The sequence below is a fragment of the Grus americana genome, chromosome 8 (genome assembly GCF_028858705.1).
Source record: "Grus americana isolate bGruAme1 chromosome 8, bGruAme1.mat, whole genome shotgun sequence".
Taxonomy (NCBI): domain Eukaryota; kingdom Metazoa; phylum Chordata; class Aves; order Gruiformes; family Gruidae; genus Grus; species Grus americana.
In genome coordinates, this window is record NC_072859.1 from 23,628,751 (window position 1) to 23,640,853 (window position 12,103).

The following is a 12,103-nucleotide window of genomic DNA, read 5'->3' on the forward strand; positions in this document are numbered from 1 at the left end:
CCCGAGCAGATCAAAATACCTCTCTGAAGTGATCAATTAATCCCGAAGGAGCGAAGAAACTTTACAGGAAACACAGAAGCAGAGAACTATGGAAGTTAAATCAGATCCAGCTGGGATTTGCAGCAGCATCAGAATAGAAAAGCTCTGTGTTTCTGTCCCTAAAGTGCTGCCTTCTTGCTGTGGTCCTTGTAATAGTCTTTCCCACTATTTTGCTTTCTGGGGAATAGTCATAATGGGTTTACAATGAAGAAGATATTTACTGCTTATGTTTGTACCCTGCTGACTCACTTCATAACCACCCTTTACATGTAAGCCTGCAGCTCCAGCACTCAGAGTCCAACATTTTATGCGTATTTTAGATTGGAGCTGCTCTGTAGCCTTACCCAAAGGGAAATGAGAGTCCTTATGACCCAAGAGATGAACACCAGTGTCTCACAGTGTACATAATGTCTTTATTCAACAAGAGGGAGTAAAGAAAGAACATCCCGAGTGAACAAACAGAAACAAGGAGCAGAGTGCTCCGTGCAGCTACTCAGGTTCTGTATCAGGAGAGGGTAGCTGTCCTCCAGGCCAGACCTGAAGAAAATGGGATCAATACTAGAAGCAAAGTCCTCTGCTCTGACTGAACAGAGAAGTACTTGTGTCCAGGAGACATGGCCACTAGCAGCTCCACACAAGCCACCCAGCACTAAATAAAACCCAAGGAAGGGCCTCATAACCCCTATCTCCCTGGATATGGTGTGTGGATATGTGAAGGGACTTGGAAGTCCTAGGAGGAATCCAGGTGTGGTGGCTGCAGCAGGAACAATGCTGGTACCTGCTGCTCCCTGGGTCTGGTTCATCTCAGCTCATCTCTGATATGGATGCATCGAGGCAGATTTGATGTTTGTTTTTATGCCACTTGGCATTTTTCCTGGAGAGAGAAAAAAAGAAAAAGCAGTGCAAAATCAGCTATATGAGAAGACATTTGCTGCAGAGCATGCAAGACTCACAACAACCCTGTCTGGGCTTTTCCTGTTCCACTCCAGGTACCACACTAGGCTTACCTGCTACAGCATCTTCCAGCTTCTGTCCTAACACAATCAATCTCTTCTACAAATTGGCATCTTTCTCTGTTGAGAAATCTCCTTAACATTTCTTGTGTCCCCCTCTTATCCCCCCAAATGCTATCCTTGTTCCATCTTAAACAAGCCTTTCTCTTTGTCAGGAGGCTCCTACAGGAGCGCGGGACTTGTTTGGTGTCACAGAAGTTGCTGGCAGCAGCAGCACTCACAGAAGTACCCACACTGATCGCCACTTCCATTTCAGAGAGGCAAACACAACAGCCTGTATCCCCTTCTCTGTAGCATTATTTATCGTCAGGGCATGTATTTAAATTACTAAGCCTCTCTCAGATCTCTTAATTTCTCTTAACCACATCAACCTCTTGGGCATTATTTCTCTTTGCTGATACCAATCACACATGGGAGTGTGTTCAAAGATATTGTACTAGCAGCTTACAATAAGTGTACAGTGCTAAACAAAACTAAGATGATCAGAAAAATAAACAAAAAGACAGTGATTAAAAAGCAGCACAGAGGGATATTCAAAGAACGCTCCTTCAGAAAGTGGAATGCGTGTTCAAATTAGAACAGAAAAACCCGAGAACTTCTGAAAATTAAAACTGCAGGACAAGAAAAGATTTGATGAGCAAATGGATAAAAGAGTAAAGATGATTAAACTTTCTCAAACATATCCAAAGCGGGTCATTGCCTGCAGTGAATTGGCAGGCAATCTGATATCACTTCAGTGCTAATGAGTAGACAAATACTGTCAGACACTACTCCAAAAGGAAGAGTGAACAGGACTGTATGGTTCACCCACATCTGGAATACTGTGAGTGGTTCTGGTCCTCCCAGTCTTGAAAACAAACAGAAAAGGTCCAGGTAAAAGTGACAAGGATGGTCTAAGATATACTATTAATTTTCACACAGACATATAAATAGAACAGGACTCATTAGCGGGGGAGAAGAAAAAAAAGAAAAAAAAAAAAAGAGATGGGCAAAGAGAGGAGGACATAACAGGAAGACATGACAGACTTCCAAAAAATGAAAACTAGTATGGAGAAAGTGGCTGAGGAATGATTATTCACCGTTTCTCACAAGACAGGTAAAAAGGAAACATGCAATAAAATTATCGGGCAAAAGATTTAAACAAAAAAAGGAAGTTTTTTTTAAGCAAAACATGTGATAAAGCCATGGGACATATTGCCATAGGTGTTGTAGAAGTCAAAATTGTAATTCAAAGAGGAACTGCAAACATCGATGGTTGCTATACCCACTGGTCTCAAACCAAATTCTGGCTTACAATCCCTAAACAACTGCTGTCAGGATATACTTTGTTCTTATATTCTTTCAGCCTTGGCTATGGGCCACTATCAAAAGCAGGATAGTGGTAAAACCCAATATAGCTGCTCTTATCAAACGGGAACTTCCCAGTAACACAGGCTGGACAAGTGGTCTTGTTACTAGTGCGCTCTGCTTGATGTACAGAATGTCTTCCCATCCTGCAGCCAGAAATCATGGGCCTTCTCTGTTTCCAAATCACAATGGAAATTACTTTCTAACTCTTACATAAATACATAATTAACTTAGGATTAATATTGTTGCTCAAGTTCATTTCTGAACAACAGTTATTATACAAGCAAGAAAACACCAATTAGGATATCCGATATCCAAAATCTCAATTACCATGAACATAAGAATGACAGTACAGGGTTAGGCTTGCAGGTTCCCCAGGCCAAACCCATTCCTGACAGCAGAGGACATTCAAGGAGGAATACCAGAACAGGGCAAGCCTGCAGTGATACCTCTGCAGAATACCCCCTCAGCTTCTAACATACTGTGGCTCAGGGACTTGGAGTCAGAGATGGTGTCTTCAGGACTAGCTGTTGACTGATTTCTCATCAGTTTACCTACTTACTTCCTTTTCCATCTCATGTAAACTTTATGTACCTATCACACACTTAGCAATGTGCTCTACAGTGTAATTATTTAGTATTCAGAAAAGTATCTCCCTTTTGTTCTGAATCTACAAGCTGGTCTTTTCATTCATGCACTCTCATCGATCCTTCTGTATCATGGGAAACAGTGAACAATCATTTCCCACTCACCTGCTGTGTACAATTTGGGATTTTATAGGCTTCCATACTTTCTTCTCCTACCCCAAAGCTACCCCCAGCAGCAGAGCAGAGATCAGAACTGCACATACTATTGCAGGTGTGGATGCCTGATGCATTTATACAATGGACTAATGATATCCTCTATTTCTCTGTTCCTTTTCTAGTAATTCCTAACATTTGGTTTGCATTTTTGCCCCAGTTGAATATCCAATTAATGTCTTTACAGAACTATTATATCATGTATCTATTTCCCAAATGCAAGTATCTAGATTAGAGTCCAGGTGCTGGACATGTAAAGTCAAATTGCTACGCTTATGTGTTTCACTTTATATTTAATACAAACGTAATCTGCTATTAAGTGAAGTCACTTGGTATATGAAATCTTTCTGACTCTACAGACAGCTTTTGTTTTTTTCTTACCTTCAATTACTCATTATTATCATCAAACTTTTCCACTTTATTGCCTACTCCCAACTTAAATTTGACAGCAAAACACCCAGCATAGATCCCTGCAAAACTACACTGTGATCTCCCTCCATACTGATCCCTACATTCACTAAGTCTATTACTAAAATGGTATTGCAGTGTGAGTTAAAAAGCTGAAGCTGGATGGCTGGGATCCATTTCAACCTCTGAGCCAATTTTAAGCAGGTATTACTCCACTGTTACAACCTGACTCATGTTATTAAGGCCAGAAAGGAACCTCTTACTCAGTTATATCTAAAAGGTGACTCGGGAAGGATCTCTGCATCTGCATTTATTGCTCCCTGCATTTCAGTTGCTCTCAGATACGCAATGTATTTACCTGGCTGACCTGCTTGTGCCATCTGCACGCCTGCCAGCATTGGCTGCTGCTGAGCTGGTGCACCTGCCATTGGGACCTGCTGCATGCCTGAAGCACCCGCAATGATGGCACCAGCTCCTGGTTGGCCTGACTGGACAGATCCTCCAGAGCCAGGGGGTCGCCGATTTGACAATCCTTTCCCAAAGGCCACAGCTGCTACCAGAGCATTGGTATCTGCAGGGTTGAAAGTCTGCTTGTTCTGTCGTAAACCTGTAGAAAAGGAAGTGATTTTGGAGCATTTTAGCAATCAAGTCTAAAAAGCAGCATAGCTGGTCCTGAATTTACTTTTCTGGTATTTTGGTGCACGTAATAGAGATCAGCCTCTACCAAGCTGTCCTACAAGAGTCTCAGCAAGGTCAAAGTGGCTGCAAACTCCAGGGGCAGTGGTGATCCAAGAGCTTCTCCACTCAGAGCAGGGCATACACTGCTCAGGGAAGGGGGACAGAGGGAGCCAGCTCCTCCATGCCCATGAGAATATTCCCACTAAAAGCTCTTCCATGCTGAATCCTATGGCAGGTAACAGGTAACAAGCACTGCGTTTTAGATAAACAATGGCAACATCTCCTTTCTGAGGCTCAGAAGCCGCATGGTGCCTGCAACTTTTTCTACCACACACCTGGCCAGTTATACTATTAATCCCGGAAACCAGACAGAATCTGTACTTAGGTCCTTGCTTGCACTATGTGTGTGTAAAGGATGACCAAAAAAATCCCCTCTGTCTTTGAGAGCTGTGCATAGTACTCCCAGGAATAGCAAACAGCTGATGGCAGAGACCATTAAAATAAGGATGTCGAGCATCAGAGTCACAACCAGAAAAGTTTAACCATGAGTCTGAAGAACCCACCATCTAGAGGACATCACACAAAAGCCTGCCAACAAACATGTTGGGGACTCATTCAGAACATAGCTAAGGGGTTTCCCGTTCACTGCCACTGCATTTTCACAGCTATTTTTATTAATTCAAGTTGATTGGAATGTTTTCTTGGTAAACACTTATCACTTCCTCAAAGGGGGATATGGCAAAGGGTTGGAATGACTTTCCTGCCACACACAGGTCACACAAGCAGGACACGTTGCACCCACAGGACCCCTTTTCAAATTAGGGGGCTCCAGGACAGCCAATCTTGCATCTTCCTGGATGCTTTTGTCTATGCTGCTCATCTGCATTTCCCATGCTTCCAGCTCTCTGATTTTGCCATTGCTTTCTCAAGCCTGCTGCTTGGACCCTGAACCCCACTTCCACCCCAATGGCATACCTCCACTTTCAGATTCACGCTCCTCCTTACTGATTTTCTCCAGCAGATTTGAGCACATTTTGTTCAGACTTTGGATCTGTTTCTGCAAAATGAAAACCATCAGAAACCACCAAGATACCTCCAACCCAGTACAAGTCAGCAAGATAAATGAACAAGCTTTCTCTTCCCAGGGTCTGTGTAACCAAACATAAGCATTTTGGTAGCAGAGCTCAGAGCACCCAGTGCTAATGCATGCAGGAGGGTACTATGGAGACGGGATAGCCTGTGCCTTTCCCTGAATGGTCTGATGGTACCTCCTGTGAACAGCCAACGGGCTGGATACCCTTGCTTTGTGAAACTGTGGAGGAAGCCAAACTTCAGCTAGGGTCAGCTGGAGAAATCTCAGACAGGAAAGGACACAGCAAAAGAGAAAACTGTCAGAAGGAAGGGTGAAGGAAGCAGAGTTAAAGGGCATCTCATGCCCGAGGACTGAGGCAGAAGTATCAAACTCTTCTTCACCTACCTGTGCCACATCAGGGCTAATTCGAGCTGCATCTGTGATCAGCTGCTTCTCCTGCTCCTCCACCTCGGGGTCAGGCTTAGTTCGAAGATGGTCAGGCACAACCTCATGGCTGAACACTGGCACGCGCCCCTCTGTCTGACGCTGCAACAGTTGGACAAGACACACTCAGAGCCTCCTCCTCCAGCCCAGCACTTGGACAGCTGGTGTTGGAGCACAGACCATGGTGTTGGAGCAAGGCTAGTAGCATGCTGTGGGGAAACCCTGATCTTGGGAGCACTAGGAAGTTTCAACAATTTGTCTAGGAATTTGCACTGTGCCTGCGTAGTCAGAGCAACCCATGGGGACCTGCAGTGCAATCCTCCAGCATGGCCATAATTAGTTTAAATGTTTTCTCACTCAGGCTGAGAATAAACATTGCCAGTGCATGCCGGAGGTTCTGTAAAACACCCCATGTTGGTCAGATGACAAACAGTGCAAATCTAGATGCAGATGTCTGACAGAAACAGTATGGCTACAGCAGAGAAAACCAGGAGCTTGCAACCCAGCTACACAACAAGACACTATATCTCTTTCAGCCCCAACATCCTGAAAATAACATATTTACGAACAGAAACACCTCCTGTAAAGTGTACCCAGTGCAAGTGTTTGTAGGTGAAAGCCCCCCAGCAAAGCAGCTCCCAGACAGAACTACTTATCACCTTTTCTTTCTCTATACCCAGAGCTGAGGAATGCCAAGCACAAGGAACGGCAAGCTGGAGCAGGTACACAAGCATTTTCTGATACTCCAAGGCCAACATTCAGAGGGCAGTTTCTTACCATGATCTCCTCATCGCGGTCTGGAGACAGCACTAAGGGTATGATAACCTGGTTTCGCAATAGTGGTGTCTTCTCATGCTTTAGCACTTTATTTAAGGTGTTCAGCTGCCCTGAGAGCAACGCAAAGCTGTCCAGAACTGAAGGCCTGGGAAAGTAAATAAAGAGGACAGGACATGGAAAGGGATGCCACAGATGGCTTTTTTTATCACTCAAATGGCTGGGAAGTGAGGAAATAACACTATTACTCCTCAAATCAGTCCAGACAGTAAGCAGTAAAACCTAGGGCTGAATGTGCAGGTGTGGACAAACTCCCATTCCCTACACACAATGCTGCAAATAGCTCAGGGACATTGCAAGCAGTACCACTGGAAGTGGCAGTTGTTTGAGATTTCAGTAACATACACAGAAGCAATGGTTTCCTTATCACCAACTCTCCTCATGCAATTCTAGAGCAAGGTCTGAGAAACAATCTAACTGCTAAGCAGTACAGCCAGGAGAGAAAATATTTATAGCTTGGCTATCCAGACTAAGGAATAATGAAGCAAAATAACTGATAATCTTGTCAAGGATGGCCCCTTCAGCTTGCTCTCTCTGGGGGATTCATCACCTCTCCTGCCTTCTGCAACATTAACTATAAACGCTAACTGCCTGTGAAGCTTTGTTGCAGTGACAGACGCTGTCTAAGATACGGTATAGTTTATTAAGCCGTAGCTATAACATCTTTATGCTCCAGCAGGAAGAGAATGCCACCTTGCAAGTCTTTCAAACTGTCTGGGAAAACATGCAGAACCAGCAAAACAGAAGAGCTCAGTTTATACCAGAGCCAGAAAAAGCAAGAAAGGTCAAGAAATGCAGAAAGAACCATTGCTCATTTTATAGTGTATGTGAGTCTCTTAAGATATTTTGTCCGAGAAGCTTCCAGTCACTGCAGATGCAAGTCTAGTTCTCATAAAGTGTCTAGATTAAAAGGTGTTAGCATGACTCTATTACTATACAGAATGAAACCAATGGATTTCAACTGGTTTTCTGGTGGAAGACTTGTAGTGGTTCCTCCAGTAGAAATGTGAAAAGCAAATTCAAACCTACTGACAATAGGCTAATGGTTTTTAATTATATTTTGTGGTCCTTTGAGCTGAGTCTCGAACAGCTTCAGCAGTGATCGACAGTGCTCCCAGCTCTGTGAGACACTTTACCATGTGAGTCGGTCGTACTCGTTCTCCAGCTTGTAGATAAAACTGACCAATGAGTTCTTCAGGTCAGCCACCTGACTGATGAGCGCCTCCAGGGTCAGCTCCAGCTGCTTCTCCTCTCTCTAAAAAAAGGCAAGAAGAGACAAGAGATGAGGACAAAGCTTAACACCTTCCCAAGGTCTTGTGGATACACATGCATACATCCACAGTCCAACCTCTCCTACAGAGAGCCTCCTTTTCAGGGGAAGCAGAGACTCTGCAAATAAAAATCCTATGGTTTCACACTGAGCTCTCTCCTTGGGTTGGAACACTTAGGCAAGAGACTTGTGCCTGAGACAAACCTTGGCTAGCTGTCCTTTTTAAGACCTATATGAGTGAAGACATGATCGCTTACAATCTGCTTTTTACCACATCAGGCAAAGTCATCAGTTAGCTCATACCACCTCTGTGAGCCATTTCAGCTAAACCAGCTCAAAGCAGACTAGCATTCCCTCAACCTTTTCTGACAGCAGATGTGGGTGCAGTGATGTCTTCATCCAAAACAGCCTTTTGCAAAATGAGTTTCAGGTCCACGGCCTGGAGACTCCAGTTTCTGCCCTTCATCTCATTCTTTACTTTCTTTCTGCCCAAGTGCCACTTCCAGCTGCTAAAGAAACTGGCAGCTCCTATTCTACTTGTGCCTTACTGGCTGTGGGAGGCCCTGCCATGACAGGGACCGCAAATACTGACACACGCCGCATCACCTCCTGCCTTTTGCTCTGGATTATTTTGTTTAAATAACCTTTTCCACTGATATCCCTGGGTGAGGGAGGATGGTGACAGACAAAGCATCAGGACAGGGGATCTGTTGCCAAAGACACCAAGGCATACCCTTGACTCTTGCAAAAACCCACTAGAGTCTTATCTATTCTAACTTATTCATACTACAGTATTGCACAAAATATAATTAAAGTCCCAACCCTCAGGAACTGCTCATGTAAGCTGAGAACTGTACAATAATAATCCATGACGAGGGTGGGACAAAGCAATCAAATAATAGAAAGGGAATGCCGATTGGGAAAGCAGATAGAGTGACTCAGGCTGTTGGCACGCTTGCTATTGGGTTTGTTGTTGTTCTGTTTAAATACACTGGACCAGTGTGAGCTTCACTGGAGAGTTTATCAGGTATTATCTTCCATGTTCATGAGAACACAAAATTTTCCTATTTTATTTGTAGTCTGACCAGACTATAAAGGCTTTTTTTAGTAATAACTGACCAGACTTTACTTAAGCACCTTAGAAGAAATGGCTGCGTCAACTCTTAAAATTCGATCCTCAGTCCACAGAGTGGATTCACGGAGCAGATTGCTGAGTGTTCCACCTCGCGATAAAAGCACTCTCCTCCATCTTGTGATGGGACTAGTCAGTTCCTGTGCAATTAAGAAATGAGTCTACAACTGTTTGTGTGCACTGTGTTTGTGCAAGAAGATTAACTAATGCCTTTATTACAAGTTGGGCTGGTAGCCAGCCTTTTACTGCAGGGGTGCCAGGCATATGCACCCACGACAATTCACCTGACCCGTTGCCTGTGCTTATCCAAGCAGCCCTCAAGAGGATGAATGAAATCCTACTGCACACGCGCTGCTCATGCAGCAGCAGCGTACTCCAAGCCTCCTTCTTTCGTAGGCTCTCTCCAAAGCCATTAAGATTTTGAAGCAGATGTAAGCACTGCAAAGCATGCACGCAATAAGATTGACCGGTGTTTCCAAGGAATGCTGTGCCTCTTGCAGGCATATACTATATTCAAGCGGTGCTTTAAGGAGTTTGTTAGCAATAGTAAATTGCCCTGAGGTAGTAAAGATAGGGCTTATGGGAGGGGTTGCTGAAGGACCTCCTGATACAGAGCAACTGACATGTAAAGGTGAAACTCAGAGTAGGTAAATGTAGAGCAATGCACGTGGCAAAACAAAGGGGAAAAAAAATCCTGACTTTCCATACACAAGGACATTCTCTGAGTTGATAACGTTATCTCTCAGAATCAAGATCTCGGGATTATCTGTAACCCATGAAAACATCTGCCCAAGGCTCAAGCAGCAGTCCAGGAAGTAAAAGCCATAATGGGATTTATTAGGAAAGCAGCAGAAAACTAAGCATCACTATGTCATCGCAAAAATGCATGCCTCATTTGCATCTCAAATATTATATGTCACTCTTGTCCCTCCAACTGAAAAGGGATATAGTAGGAATATGTACAAATAAAGGCAACAAAGACGATGAAGAATATTCATCAGTTCCATAGATGCAGCAGTTAAAAACAGAAGAGACCAGTATGTGTGAGCGGCTGAAACAAGGAGAGACAATATAACAAACCCTATAGATGAAGAATTGCAGGACAATCCATTTTCACTTTATTTTCCGGTAGGACAACCAGGAGACTTGCATGAAGCCAGCAGGTAGCAGTTTCAAAGAAGCCAAAGGAGGTGGATCTTTACAGCCCGTTAACCTGTCATTAACCTCTGCAACTCTTTTCCATTGGATGTTATGGATGCTTAAAATTCACAGTGCTTCAAAAAGTAACTACATCCTTCTTCCATCAATGAAAATTCATTCAAGGCTATTAAACACAAAGAACATGCTAGCAATAGTTTATACAGCATGACATCAGCAGCTTATTTTGTTCTCACAACTTCTTTTGGATGTTGGCTTCTTAGCTAGCACAAAGCCAGGCCGCTGGGCAGGTGGACCTTTGGTCTGACGACTCTTACTAAGGGCTGCAGCAAGGGCCGAGCGGGAGAGGTGCACTCGGATACCTGTACACACGCTCACCCTACAGCCGTGCAGCAAGAGGAAATTGTTGCACAGCAAAGCATTGCACCGGCCGCTCCAGGGCGAGTTGTCTCCCACCCAGGCTGCTTCAGCCCGGGGCGGGTTTGACCCCCAGGAGCAGACGGGCCGAGGACCGGCAGGAATCGCAGCCGGCGGGGGGGAGGAAATCGCCGCTCGACGGCCGCAGCACCCGCCAGAGCCGGGCCAAAGGCGGCAGCAGCGCTGGTCACCGCCTCGGGCCGAGCCCCGCGGTGCTCGGGGCGTCCGCGGCAGGAGGCACCGAAACGCAGGGCCCGGCCCCGCCACGGAGCGGCCCCGCAGGCCGCGCTGGCCTCCCGCCCGCGGCAGGGCCCCAGCAGCGGCCCAGGCGGGCGTACAGCGCCTCCGAGCCGCGCCCCCGAGCCGGCCCGCAAACCCCGCTGTCCCCAGACGGCCACGGCCACGGCCACGGCCCCCCTCACCCCTCACCCCTCACCTGCATGGCAGCGCCGGTCCGTTGCCACGGGAGAGCGGCGCTTCCGGGTCAGCCGCGCGCCGCGAGGGGCGGGGCCGGGCGGGCGCTAGGGCGGAGGTCAGAGGGCGCGGGGCGGGGCCGCGCCGGACATGGCGGCCGCCGAGAGGCCCGACTCGGAGGTGAGACTGGGCTGGGACAGCCGGGGCCGGGGGCCGGGGGCCGGGCGCCGGGCGGAGCTGGGGAGGGGGCAGCCGGGGGCAGGAGCGAGGTGAGGGGGGAGCCACGGTGTGGGGGACAGGGCCGCGGTGGGGAGCAGTGGGGCTGGCCTGGCCTGGCCTGTTAGGGAAGGCGAGGGGCGCGGGGCCGCAGCAGCCTGGGGGTGAGCGGCAGGGCGGGGAGCTGGCCGGGGGGTCCTGCTGGGAGCCCGCCGAGCCCTGGCGTGACCGGCACCGCTGTGCTCTCGCCACAGGTGGAGGAGGCAGGGCACGTCTTCCTCCTGATGAAGAAAGACTATCGCATCTCCCGTAATGTGCGCCTCGCCTGGGTCCTCAGTCGACTCCATCAGGTCATCTGGGCTGTGCCTGAGCCGGAGCTGGTGAGTCGGTGCCCAGGGCTGGATGGTGTCACCAGGGCCTGATGTGGCAGGCTGGCTGCACCACTCGTGAGCAGCTGGACCCTGCAGAAGATTTTAACCCAGTTCCTTTCTCTGATTCTTTCTTTGGCTTGGTTTGATGTTCTCTCGTGTACCGTTTACTTGTTCTTGTAGGTAAAGTCAGAAAATGAACTTGATGTTCTCAGCATCCTGCCCAATGGGTGGCAGCCAGATGAGCCCGTCCAGCCCAGGCCCTATCTCCTTGTGCCCTCTACACGCGTCACCTTCCTGGCCCGCCAGTACCGATTTGTGATTGAACTTGATCTGAGCCCTTCCACGGGGATTGTGGTAAGTTGAGAAACTGCCTCTTTGTGGTATTCTCCGTTAAAAGGTTGGACCCATTTCTATTTGCTGAGAAGGCTTATTCCTCTCTGTGTTAGTCTTAGCTTTTACAAAAGTCTTGCTTTTCCCAGGAGGGAGCCAT

General features: G+C 46.9%; 2 protein-coding genes across 8 annotated transcripts in view; one reads left to right on the forward strand and one right to left on the reverse strand.

The window, feature by feature from the left end:
• Positions 1-432: 432 nt before the first annotated feature.
• On the reverse strand, positions 433-11,121 carry MED8 (mediator complex subunit 8). 2 transcript variants are annotated; one of them, XM_054834265.1, is made up of 7 exons: positions 11,049-11,121; positions 7,772-7,890; positions 6,579-6,723; positions 5,763-5,903; positions 5,261-5,342; positions 3,975-4,214; positions 433-913 (listed from the first exon to the last, which is right to left on the reverse strand). In XM_054834265.1, exons 1-7 carry the CDS (start codon positions 11,052-11,054, stop codon positions 849-851), a joined length of 798 nt encoding a protein of 265 aa, XP_054690240.1. In that variant the 5' UTR covers positions 11,055-11,121; the 3' UTR covers positions 433-848. The 2 variants fall into 2 exon arrangements, with proteins under 2 accessions (XP_054690240.1, XP_054690239.1); XM_054834264.1 differs by having other exon boundaries at positions 3,966-4,214.
• A 39-nt stretch (positions 11,122-11,160) lies between these two features.
• Positions 11,161-12,103, forward strand: part of SZT2 (SZT2 subunit of KICSTOR complex) — a 61,581-nt gene continuing 60,638 nt past the window's right edge. For all 6 annotated transcript variants that reach the window (XM_054833426.1, XM_054833430.1, XM_054833428.1 and 3 more), the window contains exons 1-3: positions 11,161-11,206; positions 11,497-11,622; positions 11,794-11,967. In XM_054833426.1, the coding sequence (XP_054689401.1) occupies positions 11,177-11,206; positions 11,497-11,622; positions 11,794-11,967 (330 nt within the window). In that variant the 5' untranslated portion in view covers positions 11,161-11,176. The remainder of the gene's footprint in view (positions 11,207-11,496; positions 11,623-11,793; positions 11,968-12,103) is intronic.